Raw genomic sequence first — 25,472 nt, 5'->3', positions numbered from 1 at the left:
TGAGCACTAGCAAGGGGAGGGGCAGGGGGAGAAGCAGACTCCCCGCTGAGCAGGGAGCCTGACGCAGGTCTTGATCCCAGGACCGTGGGATCATGACCCGAGCTAAAGGCAAATGCCCCACTGACTGAGCCACCCAGGTGCCCCTGAACAAATCCTCCTTGAGGACGATTCTGTGACTTCAGCTCTTGCGCACAGCAACCCCCAAATTATTTCCCTTTTGTTTAACCACCCCCTTCAGTATACCTTCAGGGCATAATGTCCTTGACCTGCCCTGGAGATATGACTATGGCACACATCCATTCTGAAACATTCTCCTCCTGTGTGGTACCCCAGCATGTATTCTCAGCCTCTAGGGCTATAATAACACATCTTAAGGGTCATGGGGTTGTGGAGACCTTTTTGTCTTGTGGCTGCCCATGGGACACTTCTGTCTGTGAGTCCTCTTAATAAACCATTTCTCATCAAAGTACACTTGTCCGCCTCCTTTGTCTTACATCTCCTTTGGCCTTTGGAGTTTGTTTGCATATACCTTTCAGAAAACAGTCCTAAATATTATTCTCTCTGTTGGGAACTCACTCATGTTTGATATACTTCAGTCCTGGCTTTAATGAAACCTCTAAGGCGTAAACGTAATACAAGTCTAAAAGCTCTTGTCCAATTTTCTTCTTGCAGCAAACTCCTGAGAAAAGAGACACCCGTAAGCACTGATGAATGTATAAACTGTTTGAGGAATGCACACTTTCAGTCTCATCATGTCAAAGCACCAAAATAACATGCAGTCACCATTATGAAATGCAAATACTGAGATTATTTGGTATTCTCTCATCATTCTGATAGACTCCACTTTGTGAGAAAATTCATCAGGGCTCAGAGTGGCTCTGTTCCTTTAGGAAGCTGTGGAAACAGGTCTACCTAGTAGGAAATGTATGTATCTGGTGAATGTATTATGTCATTTTTGTTGAAGGACAAACTTTTTTCTTACCTGAGAAGAACCTGTTAAACACTCAGTCTTCATCTTTTTTGCTGCTGTCCTTGTTTCGAGAAAGAAGAACATGTCCTTAGAAGGAAAACCTAGTAGAAAAGAAGAATGAACACCAGAGATGACTATACTTGCCACATTCACCTGACTGGAATTCATTCCATTCTAGCTTGAAATTCCTGAATATTCTCTGCATTCAAGTAAATCCACACAAACAGACACTGCTGCCATACAGTGCCACCGTGGTCCTCTCTCATGCTGCCCTTCAAGAAGAGAATCATGGTGTTTAATTTCACAGAGTCCTTTTTTTTCACCAACTCCTTAATATCATTACTAAATTGTTGACATAGCCAAACTCTTCAAATCTATTGTACTGTTTTTTGGCATGTTTAAGTTTGTAATAAATTCAAATGAACCTATTTTTAACTCCTTTAACCTACATTTATTTCTATAATTTCTTATATTTTTCTCTCTTACTTTCAAACAGGAAATACAGCATAAACCAAACATTCAGTAATTCGGCAGGATATTTTGGGAGAAAAAACATCCAATAGGAGAGGAACAGTAAAAGCACTAAGTTTATACAGCAATATTTTTTATTTTCCACATTTGGAAAAGATTGAGATTTTCCTTAGATGTAACATTAGCCCAAGTGATAGATATTTGAGATAAGGGACATTTTCCAAAGACAATGTTTCTTGTGAGATATTCTCAGTGTGATGAATCTGGGGATATACTAAACCTACCTTGAAATTTGTCACTTCACAATTCCCACAAGTATTCATTCCCACATATATAAATGGATGTTGAATTTTTTTAAAATGCCATGAAACAAAAGGACTCCCTTTAGGATTGTAGGAGGTGGCCCATCATGCTGGCAGAAGGAGTCCATCCAGCTGGAAAGAAATGAACAGGGCAGGAGGTGTATGAATGCACTGGAAATGATAAGAATCCTAATCAGCATGGTAATGCTATTTCTATTTTGAGATGGGTAGGATCAATTAATGAGTCTCAGAAATCTTTGAAGCATCATTCATGCATTCCCCAACAGGCAAGAAGCCATGTTGAATGGGAACTCTGTGTGTGCAACATGGAAAACACTTTGGTGAATGCTCATGCCTTTAGACACACAGGAGAACTCAAAATGGAGGGAACACTTACAAGGATAAGGAATATGGAAAAAGCTTCCTTTCTCTGCAGAAGGAAACCTGTAATGGAGACAGACTTTCTGGGTTTAATCAATACAGAAAAACCCATCTACCTGACTCCAAATATTCTGTACTGGAAAACCAGCACCCAAGAAAAAGCCTTCACATGCGGTGACAGTGGGAAGACCTTCCATGATCAATCTTACTTCAAAGCACAAATGACAACTCATGTTGGAGAAGAAAGTCTATGAAAGCAAGGAAGGTGAGACACCTGTTCTTCACGAGTGCATGAAGAAACTTGCACTGCTAACGGATTTATGAATGTGAGGAATGTGGTGAAAATATTCCATGTGTGCAAACTGTTATGTATACATGTGAATTGACATGGGAGAAACCCTATAAATGTAAGGAAGTGGGAAAGCCTTTATTTCATCTTCCAATTTTAAGAGACATACAAGAGCACCTGGGTGGCTCAGTTGGTTAAGCGACTGCCTTCGGCTCAGGTCATGATCCCGGAGTCCTGGGATCGAGTCCCACATCGGGCTCCCGGCTCAGCAGGGAGCCTGCTTCTCCCTCTGACCCTATCCCCTCTCATGCTGCTTCTCTCTCGTGCTCTCTCTCTCTCAAATAAATTAAAAAAAAAAGACATACAAAATCTGATACTGGAGAGAGTACCTTTGTATGTAAGGAATGTGGAAAGTTTTTTAAAATTCCTCATGTCTTAATCACATTTGAATTCACACTGGAATAAAATATTACCAGTGTAAGGAATGTGGGAAAGCGTATACTGCATTCTTACAACTTACTGAACATACACAAGCTCACACTGGAGAGAAGCCTTTTAAATGTAACAGACATGGGAAAGCCTTCACTACTTCCTCACGTTTTATGAATCCTCTCAGAACTCACAATGGAGAGAAACTTTGAGTGTAGTGTGTGTGGGAAAGCATTTGCCAGTTCCCACTTTATCACTCACATGTGTACTCACACTGGAGAGAAATACTATGAGTGTAAGAAATGCAGGAAAGCTTTAATCTCTCAAAAGTAGCAAGACCTTTAAGGATTCATACTGGAGAAAACCCTGATAAATGTAAGGAATGTGGGAAAACCTTCATTAGTTCTTTTTCTCTTAGTAAACATAAAATATTGCACTCTGGAGAAGTAATTTGAATGTAAGGAATGCAGAAAATCCTTCCAAAATTATGTTTTAATCCATTTGAATTCAAACTGGATTAAAACCCTATGGATATGAATTGTGCAAGACTGTTGACTCTCAGATCTGTACCTCTGAAACAAATAATGCAATATATGTTAAGAAACAAAAAGAAGAAGAAGGTAGCAGGAGGGGAAGAATGAAGCGGGGGAAATCGGAGGGGTAGACGAACCATGAGAGACGATGGACTCTGAAAAACAAACAGGGTTCTAGAGGGGAGGGGGGTGGGAGGATGGGTTAGCCTGGTGGTGGGTATTGAGGAGGGCACATTCTGCATGGAGCACTGGGTGTTATGCACAAACAATGAATCATGGAACACTTCATCTAAAACTAATGATGTAATGTATGGGGATTAACATAAGAATTAAAAAAAAAACCTATGGATATAAAGAATGTGGGAGGGCCTACAGTGCATCCTCAAGCTTTACTGAACATATAAAATCACACTCAGGAAAGAAGCCTTTTAAAGATTATTTATTTTAGGGTGAGGGAGGGACAGAGGGAGAGGAAGAGGGAAAATATCCCAAGCAGATTCCATGCTGAGCATGGAGCCCAAAACAGGACTTGATCTCAAGACCCATGAGCTCACGACCTGAGCTGAAACCAAGAGTCAGGCTCTCATCCAACTGAGCCACCCAGGTGCCCTGAGAAGCCTTTAAAATATAACAAATGTGGGAGACCTTTGCTACTTAAATCACACTCATCTTAGAATCACGCTGGAGAAAAGTGTAATGTGTGGGGGAAGGCATTTGCCTGTTATTCATACTTTATCATTTACAGACATGCTCACACTAGAGAGAAGCCTTTCAATATAAGGAATGCATAAAAGCCTTTACTTTTTCCTCAAGACTAACTTAAACATGTTAAGAATTCACACAGGAGGGGCGCCTGGGTGGCTCAGTCATTAAGCGTCTGCCTTCAGCTCAGGTCATGATCCCAGGGTCCTGGGATCGAGCCCCACATCGGGCTCCCTGCTCTGCAGGAAGCCTGCTTCTCCCTCTCCCACTTCCCCTGCTTGTGTTCCCTCTCTCACTGTGTCTCTCTCTGTCAAATAAATAAATAAAAAATCTTAAAAAAAAAAAAAAGCATACAGGAAGGAAACCCTATAAATGACACATTTCTCAGTGATGTGCCTTTCAAAACAAATACATGCAAAGAAACCCAGAGTGTAAATACTTTAAGAAGGTCTTCCAATTATTCCAATTAATATTAGATAAATGAAAATTCACCCTTATAAATGTTTAAAACTGTGGTACAACCTGCAGTTCTCCCCAGTTCCTTTAACTGTCATGAAAGCACTCACCCTGGAGAGAAATCCCATCAATGTAAGGAATGTGCTAAAAGCCTCAATACTCCCACTGACTTTGAAGATACAAAAGAAACAAACTGGAGGAATGGTCTCTATGTGTAGACTGTGGTAAAGACATCAATCTCCTGAAAACCCAGTATGCTAGCTCTCACAGTGAAGCCGTGCTATAAGAAACATCTAGAGCACTTGACTGTTTCCTCAGTGAGATACGTTCCTTGAATGTGGTAGATCCTGCAGTGCAGAGAATCTTCTATATGATATGTGGGAAAACTTCATCTCCTGAATTCCTCAATGTTCACTTGTAATCTCATTGTGTGGTATGCTCCATTGGTGTAAGATATTTGTTATTTTACATTAGATAATTCCTCATCCTTAATAAACACAAAGTGACTCACACTCAAGAGAAACTGTATGGAATGCTGGAAATTATACTGAGTCAGTATCTTAGGTTCTGCTGGGACGCCTGGGTGGCTCAGTTGTTTGGGCATCCGACTCTTGGTTTCAGCTCAGGTCATGATCTCATGGGTCTTGGGATTGAGCCCCACGTCGGGCTCTGCACTCAGGAGGGAGTCTCCTTGGGGATTCTCTCCCTCTACCTTCCCCCAACCCAGCTCGTGCTCACTCACGCGCTCTCTCTCAAATAAATCTTTTTAAAAACAAGGATCTTATGTCTGTTGACAGGCATTAGCCTTGTGGGTGGTTGTAAGATCTGTTTTAAACATTCATCATTGTGTCCCAACCTTTTCTGGGGGCATGATGTATCTTTGCCCTGATTGGCCTGGCCTGGCCAGTCTAGTTGCTGCACCTTCCACCTTGCAACCTGCCCAAAAGTGGGCCTACACGAGTCACACTTTATTGTCTTCTACCCACCTGGATTCTCTTACTGGATTGGCATGGTCTTACATTTCAAGCGTGGGGCCTGCATCACTGTTAAAACTGTACATCGAGTCCATCTACACTGAATCACACTGGCCAGGGTAGGGGATGTAAAACGTGTCTGTCAGTTTTGGAAAGAAGACCTTGTGTCCCTTTCTCGAACCCGATCCTATCTCATGAAATCTCAGGATGAAGTATGGGATGAGTGGAGAAAAGGTAAGATTACAGCTAGTAACGTGAGGCAGCATGAGCACATGCCCTATGAACACCACCCTCCTAACTGGGGAGGCCTTTCTACTCAAGTTCTGCAGCAAGAGGGTAAGAATAATGAATGTGCTCTTCCACCCCTACATCCAACACCACAGCCTGGCAAAACAACCCTACCATCTTCGTAGCTCAAGCAACAGGTGTCACGGTGATGGGGTCTGGCTCTGTGCTTGTCATTCCAACCATGTGCTGTGAAAACAGCCTCAGTGATATAAATTCATACAGCTCTGATGCCCAAGCAGCTTTGGGTTGGATTGTCATGTGTGGCCATCAGAGTGCAGCTGCTTGATGACACTCTTTGAGGCTTAATGAAACCATTGTAATGATAATCCAAAGCAAGTTTCCCACATGTCTTACAGCTTCAGAAGATATTACCTGTGCACCTTTTTCTCTTGCTCTCATTCACTTTTTTACCTGGGAAAAATGTAAATCCCTGATCACTTTCCCTGGGCCGTTTGTTAGATGGGTCTTTGCAGTGTGGAATCTTGAGAGATGAGATCATCTCTCCCATTAAGATAAAGAGCAGGCTCGCTTACTACTTCAAATACACTAGGTTCTACAAGCTTAGCATTCTTCTTCAGCACCTGGGCCCTTTGGAACCCCTGAGAGACGGGGACAAAGGGAGCCAATTTACACATGCTGATGCTCATGCTACTGGCCATACCATGAGTCAGTTATGGCCTTTGTCTCTGATGTCAGTGTCTCAGCTCCTCTGCCAACATCCTTGAGATAGTGACAGGCTAACTTAACACCTTGAAAGGGAATAATCAAATCACACGTTCAAGAATTTTGGTAATGGGAATGACATTATAATAGAGTCATGGTTTTCTGGGAGAGGGAAACAATGGTGGCCAGGCTGAGTATCTGCAATGCAGTAATGAAATTTCTTCTACAAGAGGTTTCCTCATAATCTGAGCAAGAGGGGAATAAAGGCCCTACCCTTCCTACTTCATGAAGTTGGTTAAGTACTATAGTTACATCAGCTTGTTTTTCCTTAATTTGTTAATCTCTCTGTACATACTGTATGTGGAGCTTATCTATTTGAAATATTTTCAAATCCTTTTCTTTCATTTGGAACATTAGCCCATAACATAATTACTAATACAGGTTTATGTCTAGCATCTCATTTTTCTCAGTATTTATCTCCCCCCCCAATTCGTAAACTAGTATATTGCCCCTATTTCATCAACCTCATATATAGGCCTTTATTTCCCCTTATTTCTTTTTATGTTAGACTCAATGGTAAACTCTAATCATTGATTCCTTGCTTTCAATGTAATGATATTTTGTAAATCATATTTTTGTTCACATTTTGCAAAAAAGCACTGACACTGGGCATTCTTCCTTTATTCAAGAATGGTTCTAAAATTACTCCATTAACCATGTTTACTGTGATTTTGAGTGGACTCTTTGTACAGTTAATAAATATATTTTAAAACACTGATTTTTTATTTTTTAGATTTTACTTATTTGACACAGAGATCACAAGGAAGCAGAATGGCAGGCAGAGAGAGGGAGAAGCAGACTCCCCGCTGAGAGGGAGCCCAGTGTGGGACTCGATGCCAGGATCCTGGGATAATGACCTGAGCCCAAGTCAGACACTTGACTGAGGCACCCAGGAGCCCCTAAAACGCCGATTTAAAACATATTTCATCAAGACTTGTTCATGGACATCATTAAATGTTTTATATGCATCTACTGAATTGATATCTTGCTACATTAGTGTTTCATGTTTTACTGCACAAATCCTTTTTTATGTAGGCAAAGAAGTGTTTTTAAAAACTGTATCTGGAGGGGCACCTGGGTGGCGCAGTTGGCCATCTGATTCTTGGTCTCAACTCAGGTCCTGATCTTAGGGTCATGGGATTGAGCTCTGAGTTGGGACTCCGCACTCAGCATAGTCTGCTTGGGACTCTCTCCCTCTGCTCCTCCACCCCATGTGTACTCTCTCTCAAATAAATAAATTTTTAAAAAATAATTGTATCTGGATTTCCTAACTTGCTTTAAAAGTCCTTTCAAACTCTGAATTATATACAGATTTTATAGTTTGCTTCTTAAATATAATCCATCTAAAAGCACTGAACTCTTTAATCCTCATAGGATATATATATATTTTTTTTTTAAAGATTTTATTTGACAGAGAGCGAATGAGAGCAGGAACACAAGCAGGGGGAGTGGGAGAGGGAGAAGCAGGCTTCCCACTGAGCAGGGAGCCCGATGCGGGGCTCGATCCCAGGATCCTGGGATCATGACCTGAGCCGAAGGCAGATGCTTAACGACTGAGCCACCCAGGCACCCTCATAGGATATATTTTAACATGTGGGGTGGGGTAGTGGATCCAATCCCTTCTTTTACCCAGAAAAGATGGCCAATTGATTCAGTACCAATTATGATTTTTGACCTACAGATATGAAATTCTAACTTTATTAATAAATTCCTGTATCAGTCTCTAGATGCTTCTGCACTAGTATTGCATTTATGCTCATCCCAGTTTTGATTAGTGTTATGAGTCTTAATATTTAGTGGTAAATATGTGAAGATTGGTAATGTTTGTTGCGTCTACCACTGTAGGTGCTCAGCTTGAGGTACTTCCATTGGTGATATGTTTACCTAATTCTTGTGATCATTGCCTCTTTATATCTGCACATTTGAGTAACCATTCTTCCAGTCTTTACAGTCTCACATCAGTACAGAAAAGCCCTTCATCTGTCAGTTCAACTTAGGCTACTTAATGGCTTGCTGGCCATGTCTGCAGGCAACTGGGCTTTCATATGTGTCTGTAATTGAAGGAATAAACATCTCTTTCAGACTGTATAGACCGTTTTCATGGATAAAAATGGTCTCATTTCAGGTCCCTGGACTGATGGGTTTTGCCTCTAGAATCACAGTCAAGTGGGATTGAGGCCAGACCTGGCTCCTGCCAGGTCTGCATTGGAGTCTATGGTACACAATCCTGTTACCAGGGCAATTGACCTTGTCTTGACCCTGGTCAGAAAGGATATCACTCCAGGACCCTGGTCAGTAGGGCTGAGACTAGGATAAGGGATCAATTCAGGGTCCAAAGACAGCAGTAGTATTTCTGGTTTTGTGGATAGGTAGGGGTCCTAACATGTCACTTGGCAGGCATAAATGGCCCCAGACCACACCTGAGAGGGACTGGAGCCAAGTCACAAGGCTAACTTAGGGTCCACATCCATGACCCAAGTTCTGTAGGCCTGCCTCAGGGCACTGATGGGCGAGTCTTCCCCTGGGTGGGCAGGATTCCTCCTACTTCATGGCTCAGTGTCTGCACCTGGGTTGAGGGCTGTTTCAAGATCGGCAGGGAGACCAAAGTGAGCAGGCCCACCTCCAGGAACCAGATGGACACAAGTCCTTCTGGATTCCTTTGTGGTCTACACTGTTGAGGGCTAATATTAAAATATTTCTCTAAAAACTTATAGCAATTGTCAATTACATTATGGGATTAAAGATATCACAATCTCTTTCCATTATTTTGTCACTTTTTTGTGTTTAAATACATGTAACAAAATTCACCATTTTTAACACTTAGGTGTACAATTCTATTGAGCTGGCATCAAGTGCATTGGTTTTTGTGCAACCATTACCACTATCCATTTCCAGATGTTTTCATATTCCCAAACGGATACTCTACCCATGAAACATTCATTTTTTGTTCTAATTTCCCTCCACCACCTGCCAGTCATGCACTGAGAAAAGTAGTTTCCACCTGGGTCTTGTTGACAGTAATGGAAAATAAAGGTGCAATTAAAGATAATAAAAGAGGGAATGAAAGAAAGAGGACAGAAGGCAAAGAATGAGGCAATATGTCACTTACCCTATGCAATATGCCACATAAAAACACCTAAGCAAACTACCACTCAAATCTAGATTTCTACACTGGAAGTTCACAATCATGTCAGTGTGTCCCAGGTAGAATCCACTGCAATCACAAACTTTTTCTGAAAAATGGGGTAAATGAGAAAATATCTTCAAGAAATGTCGTAATTCCATAAAATTATACATGTAAAACAACACGAACAGTTTTGATATGGCAAGCACTTCAATTACACCTGAAGTACCCTTTTCATTCCACTTATGTAAAAAACACACCCAAGTAAATGAATGTGAACATCAACACTTCAGAGGATGATTTTTGAGAAAACCATGCCACATTTGATGTGAGTGCTTCATATCTAATGTTGGGCATCTGAGGAATGGCTATAGGAAATCTGACCGAGACAGAAAATTGGTGCTGTAATTAGGGAAGAAAGGTAACAAAGTAGTTACTGAAGATGTTGCTGAGAAACAAATACAAAGATAAATAGAAGTCACAGGTGCTTTGGGAATAGGGGAAAATAAACATATCTATCACAAGAGAAAAATAACCAGAAAACTTAAATTCACAATATTTGCATTTGGGGTCCACGAGGTCCTCTTGGTTCTGAGGCCAGTGGCCCATCATGGACCATCTCTCCTAGGCAGAGAAGTCTTCCCAGGACCCCCATCACATCCTTGTTGCCCAGGCTGTCGATGAAGAGTTCAGTATGGGTGTAACCACAGTGCACATCACTGAGGTAATCGAGCTTCTGCAGTTAGAATGGTTCCAGCAGAACTGAGCTAGACTGCCAGGCTTCTCCCATAGGAAAAGGAGATCACAGAGCAGTGAAACCCACAGGTGGAAAATGCTTCATATTTCCCCATGTAGAAGACATTCTTATTAAGGAGGAGACAATCCAAGAGTATGAAAAGAGAATCCCAGTGAGACAAAAGTCAGCTGGCATTGTTACTGACACACACAGATGTTACTGATGAGGGTACCAGATTGCTGGAATTAGGACTTGTGGGTTTTGAGATAATCAATGTCAAGTGTATTATATACTGCCATACACACAGTGCAGTTAAGACTACACCCATACTCAAGAGAATCACCTCATCTCCCAATCTCCTTCAAACACAAACATACGGGAATGTACCCAGGTCACTTTTTAAGTAGGCTCCACGCCCAGCCTGGAGGCCAATGCAGGGCTTGAACTCACAACCCTGAGATCGAGACCTGAGCTGAAATCAACAGTCGGACATTTAACCGACTGAGCCACCCAGTGCCCCATCCAGGTCACGTCTGATCAGGAGTTATCACTAAATTTGATTTGGTGTATACTCCACTGATTTGATTAAGCCAGAAGGGAAGTGACAGTAAGCTGCTGTAGCCTCCAAGGCCACTCATGACCTAACTAAAGGCTGCTCAAGTGTTACAAGTATCTGAATGTGTTAACTCAAAATTGAAACAAGGTTCTGATGGATTCTGTCTCTATCCAAAGGCCACTTTCAAGAACTGCCAGTGGGGCATCAAGTATAACAGAGTATCAGGACCTGTCCTATTCTCAAGGTTTCCCATCTCATACATCTGAAGTGATGTAAACGAACCAGCACGTCACATGCCAGGTGCAGCTCTTTCTGAACACAGGCAAAGGACATAATTGTTCTTCCAGGCTGTGGTGATTTGGAAACAAAGAGAATATTCTCTGTTCCTAGCCTCTCCATGTACTGCCCGAGGTTAAAGGTATTTTCTAACCTAGTACTAGGTGTGTTGCTCTCTTTCCAAGGCTATGAGATCAGGGTGTATAACCTCACCGTTTATAAAGTCTTTTCTGACCCAGGAAGATCAGGTGTGAGAGAGAAACAAGAGCATTTTCAGGAAATGTAGAGACCTATATCCTCCCCCTTCACCAGCATGAGGCACTGTAGATGGACTCCGTGAGCAGTGAACGGACTCACATGTTCACCATCTTCACAGTATTAGACAAGGTCATATACCTAGAGGATCCAGGTAGTTTGTATAACATTAGGTCTAACGGTAGTAGTCCCACATGGGGCCAGGCTGCAAACCAGTTATAGAAACTAGACTGGACTAGCATTGCTATTGGGCAGAAAGCCAGAGCATTCCCAAAAATGTTCAGGGCAGAGTGGCACACGTTCAAACCAGATCTATGAAGCCAGCCTGTAAGTTGAGTCCCAAATGGCTCTTAAACAACTTCACTGTGTTCCTCCAGCACCGTTTGTAGAAGACTCTAACTGCTTTCCCACATTGTTTAACTTCACAGGCATCTAACTAGTGAGTTCTTTCATGTATTGGGACACCTGTAGACCTTTCCACATTCCTCATACTCATACGGTTTCCCTCCAACGTGGCTTCGTTTTTGAAATGCACTGGAATAACAGTCCTTGTCAAACTTATTACATACATAAGTCTTCAATGTATTGTGTATTTTTAGGCGTTAAGTCATGACTACGATGTGAAGCCTTTCTCACGTTCCTTACGTTCAAGGGGTTGCTCTCTGGTATCAATTTTTACATGTTGAGATTGGCCTAAGGAAACAGTAAAGGCTTTTCCTCGGTGTTTACATTCATAGGGCTTATCTCCAGTGTGACTTCAAATGTGCAAGCAGTGAAGGCTTTCCCACAATCCGTACACTCAAAGGATCACTCTCTACTTTGAATTGTATGTTTATAAAGGTTGGAAGACCAAGTGAAGCCTTTCCCATACTCCTTACTTTAATAGGGTTTCTCTCCAGTGTGAATGCTTAAATGTCAAATCAGGATGAGAGCACTAGTGAAAGCCTTCCCATAGTACTTAACGTTCATAGGGCTACTCTCGAGAGTGATTTCTCAAATGGCTATTAAAATATAAGAAAGTCCTAAAGGCTTCCCCACATTCACCACATTGAAAGGGTTTCTCTCCACTATGAGGTCTCAAACGTTCATTTAGATATGAGGAATTACTGAAGGCTTTCTCACATTCACCACATTCAAAGGGCTTCCCTCCACTGTGAGTTCGTAGATGTTTTTTAAGGACTGAGGGCCAAACGAAAGCTTTCCCACATTCCTTACATTGATAGGGTTTCTCTCCGGTGTGAATTCTCAAATGTACACTAAGTCGTGAGGAATTAGTGAAGGCTTTCCCACACTCCTTACACTTATAGGGCTTCTCTCCCGTGTGAATTCTCAAATGTTCATTAAGAATTGAGGAACTACTGAGGGCCTTCCCACATTCCTTACATTTATAGGGCTTCTCGCCACTGTGAGTTTGAACATGTTTACGAAGGACTGACAGCCAAGCAAAGTGTTTCCCACATTCCTTACATTTATAGGGCTTCTCTCCAGTGTGAATTCTCAAATGTTCATTAAGAACTGAAGAACGACTGACGGCTTTTCCACATTCCTTACATTTATAGGGCTTCTCGCCACTGTGAGTACGCACATGTTTACGAAGGAGTGAGGGCCACTGGAAGTGTTTCCCACATTCTTTACATCGATAGGGTTTCTCTCCAGTGTGAATCCTCAAATGCACATAAAGGCGTGAAGATGTAGTGAAGGCTTTCCTACATTCACTACATTCAAAGGGTTTTCTTCCAGTGTGAAGTCGAATGATATGATTATTGAGGCACTTGGAATCTGCATAAGACTTCCCACATTGTTTACATTCATGGGGTTCTTGAGTAGCGTGTGTCTGCACATGCTCATTTTGACCTACTGAGAAAACTGAAGCTTTTATAAATTGCTTCCATTCATTGAAATCTCTTCCATTGTGAGTTCTCCTATGTGCCTGAAAGTGTGAACGACTAATGAACGTTTTCCCACAGTCACTGCATTCAAAAGTCTTCTCTGCTACGCTGGTTCTCTCATACACTGCATGTGGAGTCCGGCTGAAGACTTTACCACACTGATTAAACTCAGAAAGTTTCCCTCTAGTAGAGTTTTTCTTTTGCAGATTAAGGAGACCATTGTGATACTGATTACACTCAAAACTGTTCCCTCTATTTTGAGTTCTCATGTGGGTCTTAAGGTTTAAATATTTACTCAAGACTCTTCCACCTTGCTCACAGTCAGAGAGTTCTGCTCCATGGTAGGTCCTTTCCTGTTGATGGAAGGGATGAAAGTTGATGATAGGATTTTCAGACTGATTACAAATTTCAACCTTATAATGCAAGAAACATGATGATGATGACTCTTAGCATTTTCATTACATAAATACAGTTCCTGTTGATTTCTTTCAAGTTAAACCAGGGAACTCTGCTACCAAAAACTGATGCCATCTACTCTTAAGATCATTCCATTAAAATTTCGCAAAAATGTTTAAAGACTCAATGACAAGTTATGTATCTGGGAATGTGTACTTGTGGCATCTCGGGAGCAACAATTTTCAAGATAGATTTGGATTATAAATCCCAAATCATCATATTCAGAGTATCTCTGAATTACTTTGTCTTTGGTGGATGCCATTTGTCTCAAATATCTCAACTTGCATTGAATTTTATAACAGGACCATCCATCTTTTTTGAATGTGGAATATAAGAAATGTCACATATCAATCTTACTTTTTGTATTTCAATGGCTGTTTTTCCTCCAAAAAAATCCTGGTGAGATGCTGACCCTTTTGTTTGAGGTTGTGTTTCCCATTCTGAAATAAAACAAAAACACAAATTTAAATATTTGCAGGAAGAAATCATAGGCTAAACAATTTTAATTAAGCTTGGGTGGCTCAGTTGTTAAGCATCTGCCTTCGGCTCAGGTCATGATCCCAGGGTCCTGCGATCGAGCCCCACATCAGGCTCCCTGCTTGGCGGGAAGCCTGCTTCTCCCTCTCCTGCTCCGCCTGCTTCTGTTCCCTCTCTTGGTGTCTCTCTCTCAAATAAATAAAATTATTAAAAAAAAAAAAAAAAGAAGTTTTCTTTATGTTCATATTAAAAATGGTGAAATAACAAGAAAGAAAAAAGGTTCACTGGTTTGTTTATGGGAAAAATATGACAATAGGTGTGTAGGGACAGACTTCAGTGGCTAGTACTAAAAAATAATTTTCTGAAAAACGTGTCAAACAATAACAAAATATTATCAAGGTAACATATGATCAAGTAGATACGTGAAAAATACCTGGACAAGGAGGATACACCAAAATTATAAACTTTTTTTTTTTCTTTAAGATTGCATTTATTTGACAGAGACACAGCGAGAGAGGGAACACAAGCAGGGAGAGTGGGAGAGGGAGAAGCAGGCTTCCCGCAGAGCAGGGAGCCTGATGCAGGGCTCGATCCCAGGACTCTAGGATCATGACCTGAGCCAAAGGCAGATGCCTAACGACTAAGCCACCCAGGTGCCCCCAAAATTATAAACTTAAAGAAGAATTAGAACAGGTCATTTGTGCGATCATAGAAATTTTAAGTAAAAGAGTGAAGGAAGGTGAAGATATCCAAAAACATCAGAGATAAATGGCTTCAGCCCTCTAAGACAAATGTATCTTAAAAATTTTACACATTAAAGTTGCAAAGATGCCATCCTATAGGTTGACCAGTTAAGTTTGTTAATAACAACACTCACCTTGGAAAACTCCCTTCTCCACTGTCCTCAGCTCTTGTTGTTCCAACCAAGCGATCAGCTTAGGTTTCGACAGTTGATATTCTGTCCACAGGAAAAGGCACATTAACAGAAGAGGCTTATGCAAGCGATGACAAAGCTTCCGATGAATCCAAAACTTTATTTCTAATGAAAGCAGAGAAATTATCCCAAAAGGACCAAAAGAGGCAAATACTCCCCTTCTGACAAAAGAGTAGTTATCTCTTAACCCCTGAAAGCCAAATTTGAATGTATGCACATATTTACAGAGCATAAAGGTATTTACTCAAATCGGAAATAAAGGAGATGAAGAAAGGAGATCTTTGTTCTGACGGGGAAACCACTAGAAGAGTGGCCCTCAAATGTTGGGAGTGCCTCACAATCATCAGGATGGCTTACTAAAACACAGAAGATGGGGCAACAACCCCAGCTTAATAATTCAGAATGTCAAAAGTGGCATCTAAGAATGTAAATTCCAAACAGAGTGATGGTGTTGCTGTTGGCCTCATGGCCACGTTTACAGAACACCCACTGCAGATTATAACCCATTAGTGTAGGGACTATGCATCTCTTTCTTCCAGTTATGTTCAGAGGGCATCACCAAGGCTGGAAACACATAAAGTATATGACACGTATCTGGAATGTTGGCAGCCTCACCTACTGCGACCAGGTTCTGATAGTTCTCCAGCATCACGTTTCTGTATAGGTTTCTCTGAGTGAGGTCCAGTAATAGCCACTCCTCCTGGGTGAAGTCCACTGCCACATCCTGGAAGGTCACTGCAATCTAAACCATCACACCCATGTTGGCCTGAGACAAGAAACATCTCCACCAATGTTCACGGGAGAATAAGGACAGGAGACTCAATACCTATGCAGGGTTATGAGATTTCTCATTATCCTCCCACGGTTCCATGGTCCTAGGTCCTCTTCTCCCCATCTAAACTCACTCACTGCTCATCTCCACTCATATGGCTTTAATGGCACCTTTTAAGCTTTTGAGCTTATCTCAGCAAAACCGTAGTAGTTCTTATTTCCCTCTATTGCAGTAGACTTCTGAGCACACTAAAGATCCTTGATAAACAGTGCAGAATGACTAAATTCTGTGAGAAAAAGATACTTAACACCTTCCTTACCATGTCAGAGCACACAGCAAAGTGGAAATATGCACCTGGTATCCATGAGGTTCATAGGTGATTAGTGAAATACTAAGATTATTTTCAGAGTAATCCTTTTCAATATGAGAGTTTCCACTTCCAGGGAAAATGCAACTGGGGATTCAGTCCTTGTGTGGGGTTTATTTACTTTAGGAAGCTCAGGACACAGATGTACCTAGAAGGAATGTATCCACCTGGTGGATATAAGTACGGCATTCTGTTGATTGATACACTTTTTTATTACCTGTTGATAATTTTTCAGCCAGACAGCCACCATCCTTTCTGCCTCTGTGTTTTCCTCAGGAAGACAAAAAGGATCTCTAGAAAGATCTTGGAGAAAAAAAAAAAGAATACTTAGAATGCAGCATGACCAGAATCACCCACCTGAAAGATCATTCCATCCTAGTTTGAGATTCCCATATATCCCTGCACACTCAAGAAATCTCACATAAATACACACTCTACTGGATAAAATATCAGAGTAGCCCTGCCTCACCTGGAGCCATAAAAGGGACGTGTTAGACATACTGCCCATGAGGAAAGGGGTCATCATCTTATTTTACAGGTATGGAAACCTAATCCCTGGGAAATCCGATTCTTTATTTGCCCAAGATAATAAAACTCATCAATGGGATTATGCAGCACCAAGTCCCAAAACACACACACCAGGAAGCTGACCTAGATAACAGCATTCTCTGGCATATTTCAGCTCTAAGTGAACCAGCAGCCTGACTGCTTAGGCCCTATATTGTGTAGGGGTGACCTTTAAGAATCCTCTGAAAATGAGAATCAACAATGAATTACCGTGGGTCAGATCAATGGCTGCCATCCTGGGAGAGTGATGAAATGTGCCTGATGAGAAATTCGATGCCAAGATCAGTTCAGTGCAACTTAAGAATCTAAGTAAATATGGCAATCTTCATTACTTTTGACAGTGTTACCCAGAGTACTTTTCATATCAATCATTAATCAGCAAGCGTTACTAATCCATTATGAAACATCATACATTAGCTCTCTCTCTGTAGATGATATATGGGAAATTCACTAAAAATGTTATAACCTTTGGCATGAAAGTCAGTAATAACTATTACCACTTCCTGACGATAGATACATGACAGATGTCTGTCTCACTAGGAGCTGTACGTATATCAGCTCACCTAATTATCATAACAACCCTTTACAATGGGTATCATTAGCCCTATTTAATAGCTGATAAAGCTAGATTTTTACTAATCATTGGTCCAGTACCATCCAATTAAGGAAAAAAGAGATCCACAATTGAATGCAGATAGGCTTCTCTCAAATGTTTGAGATCCTGAGGTTCTTATTCCCAAATATGATCAGACGTCATTCTAGACCTGCATTGTCCATTTTGGTAGCCAGAAGCCACATATGCTATTGAGTACTTGATATGCAGTTAGTAAAACAGGATTTTAGATTTTATTTATTTTTAATTAAATTTTAAATTTAAAACTTTTTGCAAATTTACTTATTAGAAAACTTAAATGTTTGCGTAAGCTTAAATATATCTATTTTCTCAACTCTATTTATTACATGATTCAAACGCATAAAATACATCTGATGAAAATTTTGTGTCCAATGAATTCTGAATTCATGAGAAGAATTTAAAATACCTCAATTTTTATATGGGTTACATACTGAAATACTTATATGATTTCCTTGTTTTTTGTTTATTACAGTTACAGAAAAGCTTTAATCATATACTTGGCCTACACATTATATTTCCATTGGCCAGCACTGGCCTACAATACTGCTGGATATTATGAAGAGGAGAAAAATGAAGTGTTTAATTTGGTTAACACCCTTGAGCTTCACTTCATGGAGCTTCGAGTGGCTTGGAGCCCTGTGCCTCCTTTTAATTTATCATAACAGGCTTATTCTTTTGTCCTTTCCACAAATAATTAAGAAATTGTGGTCCTGTGCTAGGCACTATGCAGAAAACAGTGATATATACAGAAAACGTCCCAGGGCTTAATGGCCCAACATTCCAAAGGGACAAGATATTCAATTATTAATGAACACCTCTGTTTATCAGTGCTTATGGAGCAAAAAATCAAATAGGTGAGAAAACAGAGTATCCTATATACAAACACAAATATTGTGGTTTGCTTCTTGGGTAATGTAATGACAGAAAAAGGAAAATAACCATAGGCTGTTCTAAATAGGACCCAAAATTTTAAGAAAAATAATGCTGGAAGGATTTTACAAAACTCAGAAGACTCTTTAAGTATTCAACAGCCTCAGGAGGGTCTTGATTGAGGCTCAAAGCAATCAAGGTTTGCCCACTGCCCCTTGCCCTGGCAAAGGAGCAATGCCAAATCACTGTCCTTTACAATGATCTATTTTAGGAGTCTTTCCACAGAATTTCCTTTTCATATTACCACTTCTGTTTTTCACCAAGTTTTTATTTTATTTTTATTCCTTTCTTAATAAGGCTTCCTTCTTATTTTAATCTTTTAACCTGATACAGTCTAAAGGACAACTCCTATGTTGAAAATTATTGACTCGGGCGCCTGGGTGGCTCAGTTGGTTAAGCGACTGCCTTCGGCTCAGGTCATGATCCCAGGGTCCTGGGATTGAGTCCCACATCAGGCTCCCTCTCAGCGGGGAGCCTGCTTCTCTCTCTGCCTCTGCTTGCCACTCCCCCTGCTTGTGCTCTTTCTCTCTGTTAAATAAAGAAAATCTTAAAAAAAAAAAAAAAGAATTATTGACTCTCTTTAATAAGCTGAACAGAGAACAGCAGCCCAAACGCTGATCTACAGAATGGTATCCAAATGATGACAAATGCTGGAAGTTCCAGTTTCGTTACCATAAGCCAAATTAACCCTCACAACACAAGATACTTCATTCTACAGATGAAAAGTGCTATGCAATGCAATGCGCAGATCTTAAGTATTCTGAGGATGAGCTTTGACAAATTTACCCATATAATGAGCAGTTCAAGGAAGACAGAGAATATATTCATCTCTCCAAAAAGCCTTCACCCTTCTGGTTCATTCCCTCACCCTCATTCCAGACGATCATTATCTGATTTCTGTCAATTACTAGATTTGTTGTTAAGCAGTACGCACATCATTTATAAATCTATATCCTGACAATTTTCTCTTGTTTAGAGAAACAATAAGGGAGAAACAGTCTTAAAACTCCAGAGGAAGTGCAGAAATGTCCATTTCTTCTTGTATTTCTGTCAAGCATTGGTTTATATTTCGTGCAACAATATTATGGGGGTACATACAAACTTTGAAATTGTATAATCCTGGAGATATTGAATCTTCTATTGTAAACTGCTCTATCTCCAGTAATGCTTTATATGACAATGTTGTCTGACATAAGGAGAAGGATTTTACAAAACTCAGAAGACTTTCTTTTGGAGAGCTCTTTGGAATGTAAGTGTGTGGGGATCTCAGTCTTCTGAGCACTCACCCACCAGCCAGGAATGTCTGCAAACTGAACACCTATTTCCCATGGATACCTGATGTGTCTGCCCACCAGACATGGCTTGGCTGCAATTGAGAGATTTTCAAATGTATGTCCAATGCCTGCTGACTACCTCTGCTGCACGACACCCAGCCAACTTCTTTACAATCAATGGACTGCAATGATACCTTGCAAATAAGATATGACCCAATCTTGGGGAGAAGACATCCCTATAAATCTGACCTTCCTTATTACTGTTCAACTCTAGGATCTAACAGAGTGCTCTTTACATCTTTATGTTACTCTTCCCATGTATATCAAGAAATCAAGGAGTGATTTTTGTCTTCTGATTAGACCCAGACTTATACAGAATTGAAACAGACAGTGATTGCAGGAGATACACATGTAAAGATGAGAGAGAGAAGCAGGCTTCCCGCCAAGCAGGGAGCCTGATGTGGGGCTTGATCCCAGGACCCTGGGATCATGACCTGAGCCAAAAGCAGATGCTTAACGACTGAACCACCCAGGCGCCCCGAGACATTGATTCTTATGACTAGAGTTGCACAGAAAATGGCCTGCTCAGATTTACTAAGACAAGCTCAAACCAAGGTCTGATAACCACAAAGCCTCAAGACAGCTCTTAAAAAGGACATTTCTTGTGGCCACAGGACTGACACAGTTGAAAATCAAACACGAAATTTAATTGCACAGGTAAAATTACAACCACAATTAGAGTGTCTACATCAACTAGTTGTTCATGTGAAAATTAGGGCACTGATACGGAAAGAATGAGAACTTGAAAACGAATGGGGATATTGAGTCAGACAAAGATGAAACTTACAATCTTGAATCCACAAGATACTAACTCTCCCTTATCAGAAGTCTCCTGCCCTTTGGTTTCTGAAATGAGCCTTCCTCTGCTTAAAAATACTGAGGAAATCTCACCTGGGGCAGAAGTCTTAGAAGGAAATGCTCCTTCTCTTCAAGATCCACCCAAACCACTGCCCCTAGTGACAATGAATTCACAGTCATGGGGAACAGGGATACAACACAGTGCAAGATAAAATAGCCTGTACAACAAAATAGTTCCAACTAGGATAATATATAGAAGAAACCTGAGTACCCTGTGGGGGAATAAACTGTAAGCATGCCAGACCCATAAGGTTGGAATATAACAATAAACTGGGCCAAATTCATTGACATGGGGGCACTTATTAGACAGTCTGGATTTAATATATACTAGCTCATGGACCCAGGGAAAGCTCTAATAGCTTACTTGCTTGGCTGATACCAGAGACTCAACGGTGACCTACAGTAATGAGTTCACATGCCAGAACTTCCACCACAAAATGTGAAGGAGCAAATCCTAGGGAGATAGCAATGTAGCACTGGATTTATCCTGTGTGATATACAGCCCCATTCCCCATTCTATGTTGAGGGAACAGAAGATTCTCCACAAAGGTATGGAGAAATGGTAAGTGGACGGCCTCCATCCTAGAGGCCTCTGTGGTTATTCTCCATGACAGGTGAGGTATGACTGTAGGGGCTATACCATCACTGAGATAAACTCCCTGATTTCACTGGGGATGATGAGAAGCCAGAGTACCAGAAATCAAGGAGGCGGCACTTAGTTGCCGAAGACAAAGAGGGCACATGAACCACGAAGAGCAGTGGGAATGAAACAGGAATCAGAGTGCTTTGGCCTGCAGAGACCTCTCGTGGTGGCTAACTGATCCCAGCCTAATTGGTCCCTTGCAATGAAAGAGATATGCAGCCTATTACAGCAGAGGTCAACAAACCTGCACTAACAGTCCATACAGTACTTTTTAGGCAGAGCAGGCCAAATAGTCTCTGTGCTATACATACTCAAGTCTGTCACTGTGGTTTCAAAGAAGCCATAGAAAATATGTAAACCAATGAATATGGTTAGGTTTGTTTAAAACTATTTACAAAAACAGGTGGAGAGCCAGATTTGGCCCAGGGTCCAGTTTGCCAACCTATGTACTAGAATTTTATTTGATGTCTGTAACAAGTAGTTTCAAGTACAGTAACCAAAACTCTGATTTGACTGACCACAGTGGAAAGTCACAGCCCCCTACCCAACTTCCAAACATAGACCATATCACAAACTAAGAACTCCTTCATACCATCACCACTATTCATACTATAAACCTTCCTACAGACTCTTCATAAGGGGATGTACAGTCATTTACAAGTGACTATGCATGGGGGAAAAGGAAATACTCAGACAGTCTCTAAGAGGACACTAATTCCTGAGGATCCAAAATATCATTGTGGCACACCACCAAAGTGGAGGCTTATGGTAGTCAGGTGATTTTTTAAAAAGTCTTAACTTCAATGAACTCAGACTGGACCAGCTGCAGCAAGCACCCACCCTATATTTATTTCCTTCCCCAAAACCTAAATATATAATTGGATTTTTTGGCAACTGGCAGAATTTCCTTATCTCTGACCCACAGGGTAAGGACCATTATGGTAGGAAAAGTTAAAAGGAGGATCCTGGAATTCCCCACCACTGGACAAAATAATCCAGAAACAATACCAACACTGCAGGGGGAAATGCAAGGTTTAATGCTTCAAAAGATTAGCTGCATCTATACCCTTCCCGTTTTCATTAATATACAAGTCATTACAGGATAACATTACAATTTAGTCTTTAGGTAACTGATTTTCATGAGATTATAACTAAATTTGAGCAGTAGTTACTATAGACTGTGAGGGAGATAAAATGACTTGATGTACATTTATAACTCCTTTATGCAGCATAATATGGAGTACATATCACCCACAAGATAGTATGTGAAAGATCTTTTGTAGTCTCTGGACCTGAAGCTGGCAAACTATAAATCACAGGGCTGTTTTTGTAAATCAAATTTTATTGGAGCAAAGCCATATCCATTTATTTACTAAGGTCTATGGTTGCTTGTGCACTACAAAGGCAGAGCTCAGTAATTCCAGGCCTTATGGCCAACAAATCATAATGAAGTCACTGAAAGAGGACAGCAACTACCTCCATTTTGACCTCAAACTTTGTAATTGATTAAGGTCTTCTTTCCAGCTCATCTCTTAACTCAGACAAAAATCCAAAAGGGCAAAGCATCTCTGATGGGAACTGAAACTTCCTGCTCAAGCTTTAAGGACTACCCTGGGCCAGCAAGACCCCATGTGATTGATTCCAAGGCAATAACTGACCTGATCTTTGCTCACCTGCAAGTACGCACTGACTTCTGTCCCACATGTTCCTTATAAAAAACGAAGTATTTTCAGAACTTTGGCAACCATCTTTGAGATACTAGTTCGCTCTCTTTCTGGTATTGGCCTCACTGACATATATTTCTATCTTGTTTCACCACCACTCGTTTCTCTGCCTTTGATTTTGTCAGTGACCAGTGGCCGAACCTGGTCTGTTTTAGAACCCCAGAGACGGGTGCTCTTGCATCCCTGAGCCCCAGCTACATTACTACCTTGACCTTTTCTAACAAAAGTCTACCAACCTCTGTACCGGACCCAATTACCATATTACAAAATTACAAGATAAAGAAAACATTTAAACACATCATGGAAATAAAATCACAAATATCAAAAGTATGTGTTTCTCAAAGAGCATGTGACTCTTCCAAGTCTGTATTATGAAGAAACAACAGCTCTGCTTTAGCTTAAAAGAAACTAAGAGACATAAACATATACATTGTCATATATAAACCCTAACCAAGTCCTACATCCAGAAACATTCAAAAACATATTTTGAAACAATGTATAGGATTTTAGTTTTTACAGAGCAGGTATTAGATAACATTTTTAATTTTCTTGGGTGAAATCAACGTATTATCGTTTTAGTAGCAAAATGGTCCTTATCTTTAGGAGATACATTACCAAGTATTTAAAGGTCAAGTATCATGCCTGCAATTTATTTCCTTTTTACTCTCACAAACATCATGCCTGCAATTTATTTCCTTTTTACTCTCAAACAGTACACTAAAAAATACATTTCTCTATCCAGAAAGAGCAACCATGCAAAATGCGAAAACGGGTGAATTTACTTCGACGCACATTCATAGCAGTAGTATTTACATTTCCTTTAGGTTTAAGATCTTACGAAACAAAAATGTCGGGAAAATACACTTAATCCAAACGTCCTGTAATTGTGAAATTCAATTATTCTACAAGTGGGGTAATAAAGCCTCCATTCTTCTCTCCAAGAGTCCCCTGGTTTGAAACCTGGTGGGGAGGGACGGGTTCAGGAGGGAAGGATGTTAAGGTAGGTGAAAACTTTCCCTTTAGTACAGAGACTTGTGGTGTACGTGTGTGTAACTAGCTCCTGAAATATGCACACTGCAGACATCCGACAAAGCACATTAGCTTCCTACTAAGATACAGTGTGTCCAAAACAAAGACCAGCGTGACAAAGCCACATTCTCAGACGAAACATTCTCTTCCACACGAAAAGGAAACACAGGCCCTTGTGAACCAACTTTCCCAAAACTCACCAGTCAGGTCCCCGAAAAAGCGAGGACGCGGGGCGGACTCTGGGTCACTCCCAACAGCTGAAATTCTTTTCCTTGTGGAGAAAAGTCACAAAGGTTGCTTGCACAGCGGATACAAAGACCCCACGGAAGCGCCCTGACAGCAGGTCCACAGCGGCTCCGGGCGGGAACCACCGGCCCCCGCGACCTCTCGGGCGATCTAGGCGGATGCGAACCGAGCGACCCGGCCCCTCAGCAGGCCCATCGGCGACCCTGACTAAACCCGTCCTTGGATTCCCTCCTCTTTCCCTCCCCTTCACGCCGCCCGCACCACAGCCGACCCACGGACGACCTCTACCATCCCGACGCGCCGAACGCGGCACAGAAGAGGCAGCGGAAGAGACCCCGGCGGGCGTGTGACGCCACTTCCGCTTCCTGCCGGGGCTCGAGGGGCGGGGCTTCCACTTCAGACCGCCCAGCTGGTGTTCCCTCCCTCACCGGCTTGGGGTGGGCGGCTGGGCTGGGCGCTTGGTCTGAGGCCAGGATGCGGCCCGGAGGACACGGCTGGGGCTGGAACTACCCGCGGAGAGCGCGACCCGTGCGCGGGGGCGGCCCGGGGTGGCGTGGGGCGAAGCCCAGCTCCAGTTTGGGCGGCGGGAGGACCCGCTGGACAAACCCCACAAACCCCACAGCCTGCTCAGTGGAAGGTTTCCTGCCTCCCTCCCCGCACGTCCTAGAGAGCCTTTACAGTCGTCCCATATCGATAAGGCCGAGGATCCAGTTTTTAGGATCCCGTTTTTAGGCCTTTATCTTGGGTGTTATTGGGTGGCCTTTTTGCAGTAAATAAAGATCTTTTTAAACACGATTGGGTATCCCATCTGTTCAAGACTTAGGGGAGGGGGGTGAGAGGGCAATGGACGAAATATGTGAAGGGGATTAAGAGGTACAGTCTTCCAGTTATAAAATAATTAAGACAGGGGATGTAATGTACCCACATATGGAATATAGTCAATGTAACATCTCACCATTCTTTGTATGGTGACAGCTGTTAACTAGTCTTACTGTGGTGACCATTTCATGACGTGTATATATGCCAAATCACTGTGTACCCCTGAAACTAATCAAATACTGTATGTCAGTTGTTCATCAATAAAAAGAAACGTGTTGGGCGGGCGCCTGGGTGGCTCAGTCGGTTAAGCGACTGCCTTCGGCTCAGG

At 41.6% G+C, this 25,472-nt stretch overlaps 1 protein-coding gene across 1 annotated transcript; it reads right to left on the bottom strand.

Moving 5' to 3' along the window:
• Window positions 1-11,914: 11,914 nt before the first annotated feature.
• On the bottom strand, window positions 11,915-24,647 carry LOC110593799 (zinc finger protein 426-like). Its single transcript, XM_044913086.1, has 11 exons — window positions 24,587-24,647; window positions 24,280-24,350; window positions 17,138-17,185; window positions 16,578-16,663; window positions 15,837-15,963; window positions 15,165-15,326; window positions 14,168-14,250; window positions 13,368-13,707; window positions 12,443-13,280; window positions 12,083-12,220; window positions 11,915-11,999 (listed from the first exon to the last, which is right to left on the bottom strand). Exons 3-11 carry the CDS (start codon window positions 17,160-17,162, stop codon window positions 11,915-11,917), a joined length of 1,884 nt encoding a protein of 627 aa, XP_044769021.1. The 5' UTR covers window positions 17,163-17,185; window positions 24,280-24,350; window positions 24,587-24,647.
• Between the last annotated feature and the right edge of the window lie 825 nt (window positions 24,648-25,472).

Source organism: Neomonachus schauinslandi, chromosome 1 (assembly GCF_002201575.2).
Source record: "Neomonachus schauinslandi chromosome 1, ASM220157v2, whole genome shotgun sequence".
Taxonomy (NCBI): Eukaryota; Metazoa; Chordata; class Mammalia; order Carnivora; family Phocidae; genus Neomonachus; species Neomonachus schauinslandi.
The sequence above is the reverse complement of the archived record's forward strand: the minus strand, read 5'-3'. Positions and strand labels throughout refer to the sequence as shown.